The 18984-nt window shown below is 38.5% G+C and overlaps 1 protein-coding gene across 1 annotated transcript in view; it reads left to right on the top strand.

Annotated features, from left to right (window-relative positions):
* The window catches only part of hsd17b12b (hydroxysteroid (17-beta) dehydrogenase 12b), a 38337-nt gene extending 19608 nt beyond the window's left edge, over positions 1–18729 (top strand). Inside the window, exons 4-11 of the mRNA XM_057849988.1 lie at positions 877–984; positions 1176–1240; positions 1425–1469; positions 3942–3976; positions 4848–4929; positions 6009–6074; positions 6260–6409; positions 17634–18729. Of these exons, the coding sequence (XP_057705971.1) occupies positions 877–984; positions 1176–1240; positions 1425–1469; positions 3942–3976; positions 4848–4929; positions 6009–6074; positions 6260–6409; positions 17634–17741 (659 nt within the window). The 3' untranslated portion in view covers positions 17742–18729. The remainder of the gene's footprint in view (positions 1–876; positions 985–1175; positions 1241–1424; positions 1470–3941; positions 3977–4847; positions 4930–6008; positions 6075–6259; positions 6410–17633) is intronic.
* The last annotated feature ends 255 nt before the right edge of the window (positions 18730–18984 follow it).

The raw sequence follows: 18984 nt of genomic DNA, 5'->3' as shown, positions 1-18984 counted from the left end.
GATACCTATAGTGACTGTAAGCAAGAACGTCGAATATGGCAGTGATGCAGAACGCCTTTCTTGACATAATAAGATTCAGACTATGTGTTGCTGTCTGGTGCTGCAGTTATTAGCCAATCAGGTAGATGCTGTGTACGGAAATGCAGACATAAAACTGTCCTCCCCCCACCCCATCTTGCTGTTTTCATTTTTTTTTTTTTTTTTTTTAAACTTTTTTAGGGAAGCAATTTAAAATGTAATTGTGTAAATTAATTCCAAGAATGTACTCATGTTAAAGTAAAATGACTGATTGAAAGAAAAACAAAAAAAATCCCAAGTTGCACAAAAAATTAGAGTACTTAATTACAGTAACAAAAGTAAATTAAATTTGTTACTTTCCACCCCTGATAATGGGTAAGGTAATGAAAAGTATGGTTATTGAGTGGGAAGAGGGACGCTGACTTGTGGTACCACTACTATAGTATATGGAATCCATCAATATAGACTACAAGGGAGCGCAAAATGGTCTATTCATAAAAATGGCGATAAAAGGTTTATTGTTTAGTTTATCGCAGCACTAGTTTTGGTGTTGAACTTGAGTAAACATGCATGATTGGTAACTAAGTTAAATTGATATGAAGTATTTTAATTGAATACAGATATATTAATGTGAGTTCTTACAGTTAAAGTATTAGAGGAGGGATTTCCACAGAGATTAAGGGGTTTTGTAATAGCCTCTCTTTGGCTGTGAGTGCTGATGCCTATATCTTGCCCTAGTTTCCTACATTCTCTACATTAATATTCAGATTTTTGGACACACGAGATGGTCCAAAAAATATGATGTGTAAACATTCAAGTAATTTCTTTATATTTATGAAAATTGCATTATGCCTACAGCGAGCAAATGTGGTGTGGAGACAAAAACCATTGCAGCAGACTTCAGTTCAGTAAATATTTACTCCAAGATAGAAGATGGACTTGCAGGACTGGAGATTGGAGTATTAGGTAAGGGGCAATCTTACATCCATCGTTAAACAACATTGACCAATTTAGATTAAAATTTGCATACAGGCATTTGTTGTATTGATTTAAACAGATTTCGTTCCCAAGTCTATTTTTCATTGTCTTTTGCTGACCCCTACAGGCTACATTGCGGAGAAACACCAAATTATTATTATTTTTTTGTATGTCAACAGTGAACAATGTTGGAATATCCTATTCTTACCCAGAATTCTTCCTCAGTGTCCCCAATCTCGATAATGTAAGTCAGTGACATATGCATTAGTTTTCTAGTGAGTAACGGCAGTGTGAAGGAAGCGGAGTTTCATGCACACTGTAAAGAGCAAAGCTGTATTTTTCCAATGTGTTCTCTATTAATTTAAATTCCATATACAGTTTACCACAAATGCACATATTTAACCTCAAGCTATTTATCCTTGTTTCAGTTCATTGACACCTTGGTGAATATCAACATAACATCAGTGTGCCAGGTAAGAACTTCAATGTCAAAACGAATACATCTATAATGGCACACATTGGAGAACAGACTGCCACCTGTGATGTGTGGTGATAAACGTGTCATGCAGACGCAAGTGCAAGTGTAATACAAACTCAAACATTCTCCCATTCTTCCGTACCGCTTAGGTACCGCGAGGGTTGCTGCGGTGCTGCATTCTGTTCCAGCTAACTCTAGGAATGAAGCAGGGTAGACTCTTAACAGGTCGTCAACTAATCGCTTAGACTAGTGATTTTTTTTCAACATTTTATATCAGGTACCTCTTCAGTAAGTACCAATCGCTATCATCATGGCCAGCATTTAATAGTTGTAGTAGGCCAAAATGGTAAAAAAATAAATATACAAGCTCAAATGTTAAACCAAACAGGAGAGGAAATCTAAATTAAAAAACAACAGCCCAAACAGTCACGTGACCCTTACCGTATTTTTCAGACTATAAGTTGCAGTTTTTTTTTTGTTTTTTTTTTTGAATAGTTTGGCTGGAGGTGCGGCTTATACTCTGGAGCGACTTATGTGTGAAATTATTAACACATTATTATATTAATTCACATGTTATTTTGGTGTTTTGGAGTGACACTGATGGTTTTGTAAACTTGATCGCATGTTCTTTATGCTATAGACCCTACCCACGTGACGTCACAACTCCGCTCTCCTGAATGGTACCGCCCAATTGTCCGTGAAAACATAGTGTTAACCTGTTACGGCTACGTACATTCCTCCTATTTACGGCGTGTTTTTCTGCTCCTTAACATTAATAATCAAAATGGTGAAGGCGTGTGTGGCTGTTGGTTGCACTAACAGAGAAGATGGAAGGAGAGACTTGGAGTTTTACCGTATTCCGAGGGATCCAAAGAGGAGAGCGAAATGGACGGCTGCAATTCGACGTGAAAACTGGGCACCAAAAAATCACCACAGACTATGTAGTAGTCATTTTATATCCGGTAAGATGCATTTAAGATATACTTAGAGGGTTTGGGCTGACAAATAACCCCAATTAAGATCATTGCTAGGCTAATCGCCGACAACATACACGTATGTATGTAGTGAGAGTGCTATCACTAAACCATATAAACATTAAAAGCCTTAACTCCATTGACAAACGACATGAAATACATTAGACTTGACAGTGGATGTTAGCAATAACAAAAGATTTTGAATTGAAAATTTCGTAACTCACCTTTCCAAGCACAAGATAGATTCCTGCCGAATTTTCGTGGACGAGGACCTGTTCCACCCAACCAGCAACGAAGTATTTATAAGCCTCCAAGCTCTTCAAGTTTTTCAAATTTTCGTGAGAATAGGCTGATTTTGTGTGGACAAGATAATTGTAAATATCAGCGTAGCAGATGTCAGGCAGACAGGGCGAAGACAGTGGGTCGAAAAACATCGATTTGGGCATCAAATATGGATCTGGTGACTGTATAGAACGAAGCTTTTCCACATAACGCCTTTTATGCAACACATCCAGTGAGTTTACGGCATCAGAAAGCACCGGGTCTTCCATGAAATGCATTTTAAATTCCTCGATCAATTGAAACCAATGCTAATACAGAGACAAAATGACGGACAAGTGGGCGGAACCATACAGCGAGCACGTGGTTTTGTGACGTTGGTGGGTAGGGTCTATAGTTATCTAAATAACTTAATAGCTATGTTACGTTAACATATTGGCCACGTTCGCATTTCGTTGTTCATGCATCATGTAACATTATCTTACTGTACACTTATTCAGCATGTTGTTTTCTACTGTATTTTTGTTTTAAATTGCCTTTCAAGATGACATATCTGTTCTATGTATTGGATTTTATCAAGTAAATTTCCCCCAAAAATGCGACTTATACTCCTGTGCGACTTATGTTTTTTTTCCTCTTCGTTGGGCATTTTATGGCTGGTGCGAGTTATACTCAGGTGCGACTTATAGTCCGAAAAATACGGTATGTGTTTGTATTCCGTATTGAAGAAGATTGCCATTTGACTAGTTATTTCGTAACTACTGGACTTTCTTATTACAACTCATTGCTGGAGGATTGGAGCTGTCAGTTTTTCTCTGTAAAACCCTTCATCTGGCCAATGTCTTATGTTGTCGCCCATCTGTTTTCGTTTTGGATTTGTTTCCAAACATTTAGAAACTCAACAAATGTAAAAGGATGGACCTAAAGTAATAAATAATTTCCTATTCATTTTCTCCATTCTTGGCTTTTCTTAAAGCAACACCTGAACCACTCTCTTAACACTTAGACTTAACGGAATTTGTCAGGTATTGAGTCTTTAACCTTCTCCCACAGCTATAATTGTTGTAGTCATCTCTTTGATTCACCGCACACAAATCACACATACAAGGACAAACGCTTGTCCAGAGCGCACATTTTTATTCCTGTTTTTATCCTGGTCTTATGTTTTACTTGACATTTTGTCTTCTCTCTGTTTGTCCCAATCTTTTTGCCAGATGACACGACTTGTTTTGCCTCAAATGGTTGAGAGGTGAGAGGTCCATTTTTTTGAGGTTCTAATGTCAAAGCCAAAAAATTTTACAAATGTAATTGTATCAGAGCACATTATTTCCAAACTACACAATGATGACTGTATAATCTTGCTTGCTAAATCATGTGCTTTTATGTGATGGGATAAATATACCCGGAATATATGCCCCGGATTGAATTAGCATTATTGCATTCTATTGAATTAGCATTATTGCATTGTTTCTCTTAGTTCCCTTAGTGACCGTACCGTATTATAGCTTTGCCACTTTGGCGCCTCTGTGATGTATGACTTTGCTTCCTCGCCACTTTGACGTATCTGTGATGCGTGATTACAAAGATATGTGTAACAAGGGGTGAGTAGCGCGTCCTCATTTGAGATAAGGGACTGACATCTCTGACCTAATTCCTGACGTCATGCATCCCTATATAAGACGAGGACGTTTTCCTCTCCGATAGAAGTTTTCGTAGCTGCAAAACGCTGAACACTGTTTTAGCCTTTCTGGAGACCCAAGAGTCAACTACGCCTGTATTCCTCTGCAACTCCACTGAGCGTAGGCTCTCTGCCCGATTATCAATCGGTAAGAGTTTTGACTGTTCTTGTGTGCTTTAACAGTAGCGCGGGGATTTTAGAAGCAATCTAGCGCTGGCGTCATTGTTCTTGTTTTCTTCCTTTTTCTACATTAAACATTGTATTATTTGCAAAAGTGTGCCTGTTACTGACTCGCTGCAAACCCGGAAATTTCGTAAAACATTATGGTAGGAATATTCCCAAATGTCATGTTTTTTGGTTTTGAGTGAAAATGGTTGCTGATTGATGAAATACTGATTAAATAACATTTCTTCACTCTGAGTCACCTGTTGTTTGATATCAGGAAGAAGGGTGCCATTCTCAACATTTCATCTGCCAGTGGAATGTATCCCGTTCCTCTGCTGACCATCTACTCTGCATCCAAGGTGAAGAGTTTGTTACTTATTCCAAATGTATAATGAAGTGTGATACCGGATGCTTACACCACATCAAACGATTAATGATTTATTATGATTTTTCATGATGATGATTTATGCTGTAAGATTATGCAAGCAGGGAAAAAAATGTCATTTATTGCTATCGTTTCTGGGAAAATATACTAAAAATTATCGTGACATGCCTAACGTTATGTTCATTGAAGACTAAATTGTACATATAGTCGGTGTGAATGTAAATGGTTGCATTATCCAGTGCAGGGCCTACCCTGTCTCTTGCCGAGAATCAGATGGACTGGGCTCTGCCTTACTTGTGTCATTGACCAACAAGATTTTATTATTGTGGCTATAACATGAGCTGTTGACTTCCATTAATCACACTATTTTGAGGCAGAACAGAAGAGTTACCTTGCCAAACTCTTAATCTGGACACTTGACCGTATACTTTGGTGTGTTTCTTTCTGTATTTTTCTTTTTCTGTTGCTTCCCTTTTCTTGTCTTTTTCTCTTAAAAAAATATATTTATTCATTTTTTTAAGAGAATGGTTCTTATGTGTCACATTTTCCAGGGTCAACCTCTAACATGTCACTGCTAAAGGGTTAAAAACAATATATTTTTGTTTAAAAAAATAAACATTTATCTCCAAAATGACTGAATAGAATGGTTAAATCAGGGGTGCTGGATTTCACTCCAACCAAACGAGATGAATACTCTTTCACCAATGTTGTGTCTTACAAGTGTAATCAGTTGATTGCGGTCAAGTGCTTCTTGTTTTAGAAAAAACCTCATTGGTTGAAATATCGGTGCTGGATCTGTTGGAACATAGACCAGGACACACCGTGGCCCTTTGTGGAATCAGTCTGACTCTTGTGGAATCAGTCTGACTCTTGTGGTTTAAATGGTTACACAACTCAAAATGTCAGTTTCTTGCATATAGTAATTTGTGTTAGGGTTCAAGGGTTCTTTTTTATTCTAAAGCAAATACTTAAGGTATGATGTTTGGAAAGATTAGGATGTATATTTTTCCGTCAATGAACGAATTCTGAACCAAAGCATTATTTATATTCTAGGCATTTGTGGACTTCTTTTCGAGAGGGTTGCAAGCCGAATACAAGAGCAAGGGGGTCATTATCCAGGTAGAGCCTTTCCAAGTCTTTGTGATTACATAAAAAAAAAAAATCGTTACAAACGTATACATTGCTTGAGCTTAATAGCTATCTTAAACAAGATTCCTATGATGTATCAAGTTGTGGGAACTTAAAACAAAAACACATTTGAAGTCAGACAGGTTGAGCTGACCGTCAAACTTCCCTTTCTTCAGAGTGTTCTACCATTTTTCGTGGCAACGAAGCTGAGTAAAATCCGGAGGCCCACACTGGACAAACCGAGCCCGGAGCGCTACGTTGCTGCTGAGCTAAACACTGTAGGCCTTCAGACACAAACCAATGGTTACCTGCCTCACGCCGTCATGGTACGTGGTGTTATTTTGAAAGGACTAATGTGTAGGTGGCACCACCCCTGTACTCTTGCAACTAATTTCAAATTGTTTTACAAACCAATGATATCTGAATCACAATTTTTTTTTTTTTTTTACACCTGATCCGATCAGCTGTCATCTCATTTAGGGTTTCTGTTTATACTGAGGCCTAATTCCTTAGCAAATGCCCCACCAAATCAGTGGCAATTGTTTCCTGTAACTGTCAAAATACACTTGTTTTTTTTGTTTTGTTGCTAGTTTTAAACGTGATAATAGTCCATATACGATATTTAAAGGCTCCAAATGTGTATAGATATCATCATAAGCAACTTAATTTTTATGTTAAAATAATTTTAGACCACCCGCAGGGAGAGCTCCAGATCTGGCTCGCTTTGTTCTTATTCCTTTATTTTTCCTCTTGTTGGTGACACCTACTGAGATGACTACTTCTCCATTATTTGTGGATGATCAGAATGAAATATGGTGGGTGTATTCTAGATCCGATTTTTTTCCAAGGGCTGATTAATCAGCTCATTCACCACCAAAGATGTATAAACAGTTTTTTATTATGTTCAACTGCACATAACTGAAGAAAAAAAAAAAGTAGGAACAAACCTTATTTTTTAATGATGAAAGATGGGAATGTCATCTTTTTGTAAATTATGTTCAAGTAGCAATAGAACACAATATTCTGTGGCGCCTAAAAGAAAGGGATGTCTTGTCTTGTGACATGATGTCTGGGACTGAATGAGTTAATTGCGGACTTAATGCTGCCTGTAGGTTCCGAATTTGCCTGTGGAGGTCAAGACTCAAAATGAACATTTTAGGGAACTTGCCCGAAAAATAAGTGTCCTAATTTTTTTTACATTCCCCCTTTAGTCAAGTGCACCCAAATTTTTGCCTACCCAAGGAATGCTGCATTGATGAAATCACTCATTCTTAGATAATTTTGGGCTGCTGAATCAAATCTGACCTTATTTTTCTGTAAGATCGTTGCCCCCCCCCCCCCCCCCCCCCTTCAAATTAAGATTTACATTTTATGTGCAATGTACATTTTTTAACAATGTTCTTACGTAGCTGGCACTGAAAACATAGCCCTCAAGTTATAATATGAAGCAAAATTATGCCTTTTATGCCATGTTTTGAACAACTGCAGACACAGGAGACTGACAATATGGGAAATGTGACATCCTGTACTGCACTGCTGCCAAAGTGCTCAAATCTGTGAATATCAGTCAACTATGAAAAGTTAATGGCTCAAAAATGTACAGTGAAGAAAATAAGTATTTGAGCACCCTGGTATATTATTGTTCTCCCACTTAAAAATCAAAGAGGGGTCTGAAATTTTCATCGTATATGCATGTCCACTGTGAGAGAGAGAATCTAAAATGACAAATTTAGAAATCTCAATGCATGATTTTTTAAAGGATTTGTGATACAGCTGCAAATAAGTATTTGAACACCTGAGAAAACAAATGTTAATATTTCGTACAGTAGCCTTTGTTTGCAATTACAGAGGCCAAGCATTTCCTGTAGTTTTTCACCAGGTTTGCACACTGCAGGAGGGATCTTGGCCCACCCATCAGTCAGGTTTCTGGGCTGTCGCAGAGAAACAGAGTTTGAGCTCCCTCCTAAAGTTTTCTTGTGATTTTAGGTCTGGAGACTGGCTAGGCCCCTCCAGAACCTTGATATGCTCTTTACAAAGCCACTCTTTGGTTATTCTGTCATTGGCAACAGTGTCATGTTGGAAGACCCAGTCAAGACCCATTTTCAATGCTTTCATTGTAATTCCCCCAAATCTCACAATACACAGCCCTGGTCATCCTCTCCTTAATACAGTGCAGTCGTCTATTCCTATATGCAGAAAATCAATAAAATTTGTTAAATTATTTTAACTAGTAGCTCGCCATTGTTGTTGACGTCACATGGCCACGCTGCCGGAATTCCATGTGTCACTCTTTAATTATGTATGTTCGTGATTTAAATATGCCACAAGGTGTCAATGGCAAATTTTAAATTAATTAGGGATCAAGCCAATGAGTGCGATTTGTCCTTTGACTGACGCAGTAGTTTTCCTTTCATCCACAGTGGGGTGTAAGGCAGAGAGAAAGAGTGGACCAGGTGTTCAGATTCGTACCTTTGACTGCGCCGTTTATTGGCGTAAGCTTCGGCAACTCCTTCACAACAAACATAAGTATCATATAGTGAAAATACAACAAAAAACATATATCTCAAAAAATAATGTTCGCCAAAAGAAAAGTGCTTCAAACTATTTATTCCCATTCAATTGATGTTCTCATTCAATGTTCTAGATTGCACACAAACAAAAACCGAAATAAACTGACAAACTATTCAATCAGCATGTTTCCAAACGTAGCAGTTCAAAACTACGTTTCCCATAATGCCTAGCGCGGTTTAGCTTACTAATAGCTAGCTGAGGCAAAAATCAAACTTTGCTCTAAAAGTTTACAATCATCGGCAGCGTGCCGATGCGGCACCAAACTGGATTTTACAGTCAAAGCTCAGACAGAAGTCAACAGCTGCCATTAGATACGTATTTATCATTTAAAAAAAAAAAAAAAAAACTTTAGGCATTGTGGCCAAATCGTCAACCCAGTAGATGGCGGTAATGCCTCATGATAGGGGTAAACTGACAACAAAAACAAGAAGAACTACTACTTCCCTCCATTCTCGTAGGAGCCATGTCAACTGCTGCCACCCAGCGGTCGGAGGGATTCTCTTCAAATTGGTCCCGTGAATAAAACTAAAAAAATTCATAAAAACCGGACATTTTTATGAATTTATAAAACCCGCCCGGACCACGAGGACACTACGTGAAAGTAGGACTTGTCCGGGCAAAAGAGGACGTTTGGTCACCCTAGTTTATAGTTTTTTTCTCCTTTACATACTTCCTCATACAGTGCCAAAGCGCTTCATCCGTGGCACGTTTTTTTAGGTTGGAAATTGAGGACTTGACAAATTCCCTCGCTGTTGCTGATGATTTTGAAAATTTTGAGCCATTGTAAAATCTTGAAAGGCTAAAGCTCAGCTAGCCTGGCACGGGAGATGTCTTATGTACATTACAACAAAGAAAACTCATACATGCACCTCTCCACACACACATCCAGCTTGGTCCGTTCTTAATACATGTTCACTGCTGGGACAGGCAACTGGCTCGCTCCCTTAAATCGATGGTACAATAAACTCATTTTGGAACCGCGGATCGCTTCTTCACATCTATCCAAAAGAGAAATGAAGTCACCACCGATTCATACAAAACCCCCCACCGACAACCCCCCCTCACAATTCGTGCAGCAGCTCGGAATATATGTTTTCATTGCCTTATCCAATTGGGTTTGTACTATATATTGGGCGCTTGCCCAGGAGTTTTTTTTTGTTTGTTTTTCTTTACCCTGAGCGGGAAGCACTTCGAGCGCTCTTTGATTATGCTGATCATGTCTTTGGGCTGATTATATTGTTGCCCGTTTGTTCAACATTTCCCAGTAGGGGGCATGAGTGCTCTGTTGATGTTCTTATCATGTCTGAAAAAACGTTTACGGCGCAAGCTGGGCGGCCGAAGTTAATTTCAAAGTTGTTTTATCATACTTTTAGTCGTGTTGACCAAATAATACCAGGAATAGGTTCTTTAACATTAATTAACATAATCGTACCAAATAAATGTAGTCTATACATTTGTAATTTTTTGCTTATACAATATTTACAGTGAGCCCTTTAGATGTCAGTGTATTGTTTTTTAGTTTATACTGTATATGTATTTTCTTGTAATTGATTGTTGCATTTAACATTGTATTTCGTAGGGAAACAAATGGTTCCAAAAACCAATACGTCCATAGTTTTAAGCACAATTCATTTATCTAATGGTCAACAATAGTACAATACATCCATAGTGTTGAGCGCAATTGATGTATCCAATGGTTAACGATACTACAATGACAATGCAGCCACATAGTCTGTACTTGCAGAAATACTTGCGTGACTTAACTAACGGCATTGATTTATGACCTCGTTAAAGGCAGACATGTGTCACTTAAGACTCGTTAAACTCCTATTTGAAGTGGTTATTTAAGTGGGTCACAATATATTTTGCTAACCTGTGTGTCCTGTCGGTCTCTGACACTTTGAAGATTTCATAGCGTTCAGCCAAGTGACTTTGCAGATATATTTAAAATCTTTAAGCCAATTAAGCACAGTACAGTAATTGCTCTCCACTGTGTTCTGTGCAGTAAAGAAGTGAGACCTTAGTAAGAGTGTGTGTGTGCATGCATGCATGCATGAGTCTGACATCACTCGCTCACACACACATACACATAAGGAAAAAAAAAAAAAAAATCCATGTCCATACAGGTAGTCCCCACGTTACGAACGAGTTCCGTTCCTACCCTGGCGACGTAACACGAATTTCCGCATAAGTTGGAAATAACCCTTTAAGTACCCCTAAATACTCAACTATCCAACATGTATTATATGTCATATCAATAAAATGAAGTAAAAAATTAGATTTTACTTCCCTCTGGTAACACCGATCACACCATAATTCTTCTTACAACTGAAATATATTTGAACACACTATTAGAAAATAAAATACAATAATGACAAAGAGCGTACAATAATGCTATAAGTAAATCAATAGAGACATATTTGCTTACAAAAACATAGCTCAAAGGCTGCACAATAATACCAAGGGTAATAAGTAAAGTTGCACCGATACCAGTATCGGCAGGGGGCGCCGATCCGCCCCGAATTAGTGGTATCGGTATCGACGAGTACCAACATTTAGGGTGCCGATACCATGTACTGGCATCATTTGAACGCTAATATACTGTCCTCCCCACGTGAGCTAACTACCCAAATCATTACATCTGTATGTCTTTGTCTCGAAATTACCACACGAAATTTACACCTTCGTCTTCATTATTTCGGATGTACACTACAACGCATATCCACAATGTTACACTGCTCATTTAACATGATACTCACAAACGATTAGCATGCGTAAGCTAACGCTTACTGTTATACAGCCGAAGGGATCAGAAAGGTTAAGACCGTGGGAGACTCAGCAAACTCATGGTTTCATGATGAACATTGAGTGGCAAATTAAGAGCGCCGTACTTCAAACTCGTCCTGTTTATGAAAGTCGATTTTCATATTATGCTGGTGTTGTGCAGTAATGAGCAGAAGTGACTTTTGTGGCCAGAAAACACTCAAGCGGCGCAGCGCGCACACTAGATATCATCAAATAGCAATCTAGATGTCCTATGTTAGATCCCATGCCAACTCTCGCGTGCACACACTAGATATAATCAAATAGTAACCTAGATGTACTACATTAGATCCCATGCCATTAGCTGCGTGAGCCCAGAGCGACGCGTAGTCCATAGACTACATTGATTAAATAGAAACCGCCATGACTGAATGGAAGTTAAGAAGGCCAAATCAACCCATACCAGTGACTATAGATAATGCTGCAAATACTGTTAATTCAGTACATGTTACAGATGGACTCGGACCACAAATAGGATGTTAAAAATATCTGCTAAGAGAGCTGCAGCAATCAACAGTGTGACCCACTTTACAAACAGTAAAGATTGTTCTCAGCACTTATATACAAAATTTATTCAGATCAGTAAGAAGTAAGCACATAAATATTATGCACTAAAATGCTTGTCTATATGCTGGCACTGTTATTTTTGCTTGTTAGCAAAAAAACAAAAATAATAATAATAATAATAATAACAGTTGTATTTTCTGTTTCAGAGCATTAAATGTATTGAATTGTATCGAAAATCGTACTGAACCGTGACTTAACTGTATCGTTGCATCCGTTATACGCACACACACACACACACGTTTTTTTTTTTTTTTGCAAACAGTGGTATCGGAATGGTATCGGTATTGGCCGATACTGCACAGTCAGGTATCTGTATCGGTATCGGGCCCAAAAAATGGTATCGGTGCAACACTAGTAATAAGGTCCAAATCTTGGGCCATTCGACAAGTAAAACAGCAGCTATTAGTGGACATGGTCCAGCGGTGAAAATAAACGCTGCTCAATAGGCCAGCGGGCTGATAGCGAGCTAACGAGGGGAGGTGGGCATTGCTGAGCCCATGTCGTTTACCGTTTTGTCTGCCTTTCTGAAATGTTAACTGGTGTTCACCCATGCAACAGAAAATACCACTGGCATGACGTCAAACAAATCCGAGTGCAACAAAGGAGAGCGGACCGCACATACACTGTATTATAATGAAATACCAGATATGCATAACAATAACTGTAGATATCAACCATTTACATAATTAGACCTAATAAATAACAAAATTAAAAAATGACAAGTAATATACTGACCATCAATGCTGACAGGTGGCGGGTGAGAAGACACTGTTACGCGACTTCAAAAAAGACTGGAGACAAAACAGCGGACGAGACACGCGACGTAAAGTCGAAATCACGCAAGTCTGGTGTGTCATAACCCGGTGACTACCTGTACAGTATACTGTACAATTGCAGCTAAGTTGAATATTAAGCAATATATTGTATATTGCTTAATATTCAACTTAGCTTAGTATACTTTTTTTCCACAGTATACTGTACAGCAGCATCTAAGTTGAATATTAAGCAATATACATTGCTTAATATTCAACTTAGCTTAGTATGTCAATTTAAGCACTTTTTCAAAATTCTACAATTTAGTCATTCAAAACAGCTCAACTAATGTCCAAAGCATACAATAACCAACTTTGCCACAGTTTTCAAAAACATCCAAATCAGAGTGTTGCTTTTTATATTTTAAGGGGCACAAGCAATTTTGAAACATCCAAGATGAAAACTAATAAATTGCAATGGTGTGTTTCTGTTGTGTTAATTTATGTAACAATTATGAAACGGAATTGAAAAATTGTCAGTCATTCGCTGTGTTCAAGAAGTTTAAAAATATAGCAGTGTTTCCCCCATGATTTTTTGAAGCTGTGGTGGTGGTGGTGAGCCGCGTTAGTCGAACAACCCCATCATGTGCCGCGGCGAATTTGTTTCATATCATGACAAATAAGATTTTTTTTTTTTTTTTTCTTAGAACCTTAACTTTTGTAAAGTTTGCATCCTGCTTGCGAACATTTGATTTTCCTGGACTAAATAAATAAAAAGTGAAATCCACAATAAATGGTCAATTTTTAGTGTGGCGTGCTGCAAGATGGTCCCCCTGATTCACAGGTCTGTCTTCACCTACTCACGAACAGGAAAAAAAAATCTAGGAAACGAAGACACTCAAGCATCTCTAAAGGCCGAGTTATACTTCCGCGTCAGACCTACGCCGTCAAGGAAGAATCGAGTTACGACCCTACGCCGTAGGCTTACCCGCGCCTCTCGAATTTTCTAACCTTCGCGTCACCTAGACGTGTATGACGTGACGAAAACGGACTGTGATTGGTCCGCTCAGACTGTTGTTTCCGGTTTACCGCGAAAACACCGCCATTGTAGAATAGACTCAAACATTATTTTCTACACGCAAAAATGCACCAAGCCGACGGGAGTATCATCGAAGAGCAAGTCTCGTCAAGACATTATTATTGTGATTGCCAAATGGCAAGGTCGGCGATCGGAAAAAAAAAATGGAAGAACCACCGAGACGTGGGTGTTCGGAATCGAGTGGCCACACGAAGCGGTGACCCAGTCGGCCAAAAACTGCCAACTTTTTATCACTTTATGTCGTATTTTTGGTTGGTGCACTTCATCATTTACTGTGTACATATGTTTCAAGTATATGAAGAATAAAGCACAGATTTGGTGTCAAAAGAGTTGTTTTGATCTTTAATTTTCAATAACAGAAAGTTCACACACACAATACATCATCACTGATTGAGAGTGCCTCGGTGCTTTTTATGATAACCTTAAAATCAAGCCTCCCAACGCAGTTTGGGAAGTTCCCTAGACGCCAGAAATCTGCTATGGCTTCCCACTGGCTGGTTGTAGGACACGGCAAACAAATCAGGCTGGAGGGCTTTGCAGACCTTGAACGCAGTGCTCGACGCCAGTTTGAAGCTAGCCGCCACAGCTAGCTCTCTCCACCCGAGTCTAAAACTCTCTGTGCGGCATCAAAAGTCGGCCAGACCGCCTCGAAACAGTCTTCTGCGTCGCCTGCCCGTCAACATTTGTATGTTCATTATTTATTCAGTGTTGATGAGCAGAATATTTACTTTCAAGAGTTCCATCTTGCATTGTTTATTTTTTCTCCGACTAGCGGAAGTAAACAAGCATGCCCCAAAACCGTACAAACATAACGCCACATCCCTCTAGTGGCTTGGCGGTGAATTACAGAGCAACGCGTTCCCTCACCGCAGAACTATCGAATGTCGAATGACGCCGTAGTCGCTACGCCGTCACCGCAACACGGGAGTATAACTCAGGCTTAATTTACATTGTACAGTTGACTAAATGTACAGTTGACTAAATGTCTTACTCTGTTCATTGCAGGCAAATCTCTCTCATAGTTCACTGTTGAGATGGGCACTGTCAACGCAATGGCCGACAGTTGCCCTCAGCAGCGCTTCCCATTCATCAGTCTGTGATGCCATTTTTGACATCATGACATATGACCTGGTCCATATTCTGAATCACATTCAATGTTTTACCCATTTGGATTTAAATCAAATATGTGTAATTTACATTAGTCAATCTGACTTCAGTTTAAACTGAAGTCTTTGTTGGAGTTACTCATCTAATTGTTAGTGCAAATTCATACAGTATAATGATTTGTTTCAATGAGATGAAAAATACTTCAATGTAAATACACCATCTGTCTTGTAATTTTTTTTGGTATAAGGAATATGCCAGGTTATGATAATGTCTATAGTTTATAGACAATTAACCTTTTTCAACACCAGAATTTAAAGTTAAATAATACAATTATGAATTTATGATTATTTGAAATAATAGGTGCAGGATTCTTAACACTCACCTTGATTTGTGTGGTACTCACGTTCTGAAGTATTTAATCAGCTTCAGACGCTAACTCAACATTTAGAAACGTGTGATGGTCTAGATCACCACAACAGTAATGGTCATTTTGTTAGCGGACCCTCGTATTCAGGAACTTTCGTCTTTCCAAAATACTGTACTTCGAAATCCTCATCTGAAATTACAACGAGTGATGTCAGTGCCGAGCAAATGCTATGCTAGGAGGCGACAATTCGGCCTAACGTCAATGTCAATTTTAAGGTCGTTTTTACAGTATAAGACAGAGGTAAATTCATTAACTTCAAATGCCTTTCTGTGGATTTTCTCCCCATTTCGATCTCCGTGCCAAAGTACTCGAGTAGGAGAACTGATGCGCTTTTCAAAATAAAGCGTGTAAAGGAACAATTTGTATTTGTCATGCTATTTCAGACTACTTATGGCAAATAGCGCTTAAAAATGAGCTTCTTATATTCATTTAGACGTCACGTTGAATAATGCGAATTAATAATTAGAATGAATTTCACAAAAAAAAATCTCATTTGCAAGGTGTGGCAGCTTTTATTTTGGTGTGGCGCAGCGCCACGATTATTAATATGTAGGGAAAAGCCTGTATAGTATTGCATAAATATACAAATCAGTCATAATCATAAACGAATATGTGTATACACGTGGGCCCGGGGTTACGAACGAATTCCGTATCCACGCTGGCGACGTAACCCGAATTTCCGCATAGGTCGGAATTAACCCTTAAATACCCCTTGAATCTCTAAATAACTATCCAAAAACAAACATACAAGACTTGGAGCTAAATCCTAGCTAGACAGCGAGCTAAGCTACTGTATAATCTTTCCCCTCTCTCACTCGGCTGCACGACTTCTTCGTAGGAGTAAATGTGCTCTTCCTCGTGTGTGTGCTGTTCTTCGTGTGTGCAAATACGACCTTCGTGGGAACATACACTCTTATATGTGTGCGGAAGTTACAAAGTTACAAATCTGTCTATCATCATTAGCTTTAAGTACCAAAATCCAGCTGCACTGGTGACCAAGAAAAAGAGTTTGGTCGCACTGCTTTTCAGGAGGGAGGGTGAGAGACTGTACAAGCAAGAAGCAGAAAAACATAAATATATTTTTTAAATTAAAAACACGATACTTTTCACCCGATTCCGATCCGCTGAAAAATGGTGCGATCGCCGATTTACGATTCATGTGATCGGTTCGGGACATCTCTGATGAACACAATGTAGTCATAGTGAATCAACCAAAGTCTTCCCAAACAGAGCTATTCAAGTCTAGTGAAAAATTCTTCTAGTTTTAATATCGCAATATATATGGCAAACCCCCAAAAATCGCAACGGCAGTTTTTTTCCAATATCATTCAGCCCTAGCACGTCGTAACACAGGGACTGTATCTATGTGGATGTATGTATATGCTGCATTATATGCGTCAAAATACTATTTGAGAAACGATAACACAATTATTGATAAGGTTAGGTGTACATGCGATTGTACATATAGGTGCTTTTTTTCATATGTATATTAATATTGGATAAAGGCTTGCACGTTACACTAATACTTAAAATTCCCTGTATATATCAAGAGGAGTATGATTTTTTACTTTTCGATACATTATTGAATATGAATAATATATGAGTATTAACGTATTACTCCCCCTTGAGCTTGTAAACTGCACTGAACTACAACACACTTTTCTTTGTTTCTTTTTTTCCATTTAATTTTTAATACCGTCTTACGTTTATACAGTGTGTTCAATAAAACAATCAAATATTTCACAGTTGATCACAGATATCGACCTCAAATTGTATTTTGTTCTTATGACTACCCAGCCTTGCAAGATTGGACTGGGACATCTCTATTACAGGCAGTCCATGAATGTAATCCTTTTTTATGTGGTTCGTACAACAACGTTGTAGAGGATCAGGGTATAAATAAATAACCGTGCGAAGAAAAGGTTAAAGCACTAATGGATTCCAGTCAAATGTACCCTAAGTGAAGCTTAATTGTTGACAAAATAAAAAGCTAAACACACAGCAGACGTTCGTCTTTGTTCAAAGAATGAAAAAAGATTAAATAAATGGACTGTCTTGGTAACATTTTATAATAATTGCCCACATTTTCTTTAACAAAAGCACCTTTGTTGTAACAGTTGTTCCTCCGTGGTTGAAAATCATTTATGAATGTTAATTTGTTATTTGTAAATGCCACCAGCTGACCGTGTAATTTCTCTCTGCAGGGCTGGGTGAGTACAGCTCTGCTCCCTGCCAGCATTCTCAGCACACACGTGATGGGAATGGCTTTGTCCCAGCGTGCTCGTTACCTCAAGAAGCAGAAGCAGGGTTAGCTCAGCGGCGGCCGGGAGCGGACCAGCTGTGCTTATGCCTTGTCTGACTACCATCATCATCATCATCAGTGTGGACCAAGAAGGGGAAAAGCTGACAGTTGCCGGGGAGCAAATCACTTCCCCTGCCCTCTGAAAGTACAAGTCATAGATGATGCAAGGCAGCTTCTGGCCTCCATCGCTGTACATTAGTCTTACGCTTTCATCAACGAATTCTAAGCACTATTAATTTGCATTGCTCTACTATATACTAGTATTTAATGTCCCTGATAATAACATAAAAAACAATGTGCAGCGACTTCACACATTTGTGCGAAAATATTTGCGCACTGAGTTTCTCAACATTCCTAAAATATTTCCAACTGAGATAATTGCAGCAGTTTTGATATTCATCAAAATTCCTGTTTTTTTGCTTTAATAACGCTTCCCTTACTCTCTGGGAATACTTCCTGTCCTTAAATGTGATGTTTGACCCAAGTTTGTGTTTATCTGACACGCAATGAATATATTTTGGGAAAATGTGTAAAATGTAGGCAGATGTAAAAAGTCAACAAAAAAATGGCTAAAATCAGTCCTTATGACCTCAATACGATGCAGTACAGTTCCACACCACAGTTTGTAGAATATAGATTGTCACATAAATTGCTGATTGTGTGATCAAAAGAGTCTTTGAAAAAATGTTTTATACAACTTCAGTATTAACTATTGTACTGTGTGTGTATTGAGTGTACCTGATGTGGATCGTGAGTTATCCTATTTGAATACTGGAAATGGGTAGGATCCAATTGTCCATTGTATTTTCACCTGTATGTCTGGTAATGAATTCGTATGATACCAGGTATGTCCCTAAACAAGTCAAATTTCTACATAGGAAGACTGACCATTCTAATTTCCATGTCCTGTAAAAAAACAAACTGCCACAATGTCCAGTTTATTTGCTGCGTGAACATTTAAAAAGCCCATTAAAACTATTAAAAATATTTTGGTGACATGCTTAGATGAATTATTTTAACTTGGGTTAAGGGAATTTAGGACACAGGCTGGCTTTTTCTATTTCCCCCTTTTTTTGTATCAGAAAATGTCCACATTTTCCCTGTGTCCCCAATTTGTTGCTGTGGGAATAGACCACTTGGAAAAGGCATCAACGGATTTTGCTCCAGCTGGCAGGATAAATATGAGACCATATGATGGATTTTGTTGCTTGAAAATAACAACCATAGATGTTATTTTCTCTGAACAGAAAGCA

This window comes from Corythoichthys intestinalis, chromosome 1 (genome assembly GCF_030265065.1).
Source record: "Corythoichthys intestinalis isolate RoL2023-P3 chromosome 1, ASM3026506v1, whole genome shotgun sequence".
Taxonomy (NCBI): domain Eukaryota; kingdom Metazoa; phylum Chordata; class Actinopteri; order Syngnathiformes; family Syngnathidae; genus Corythoichthys; species Corythoichthys intestinalis.
The sequence above is the reverse complement of the archived record's forward strand: the minus strand, read 5'-3'. Positions and strand labels throughout refer to the sequence as shown.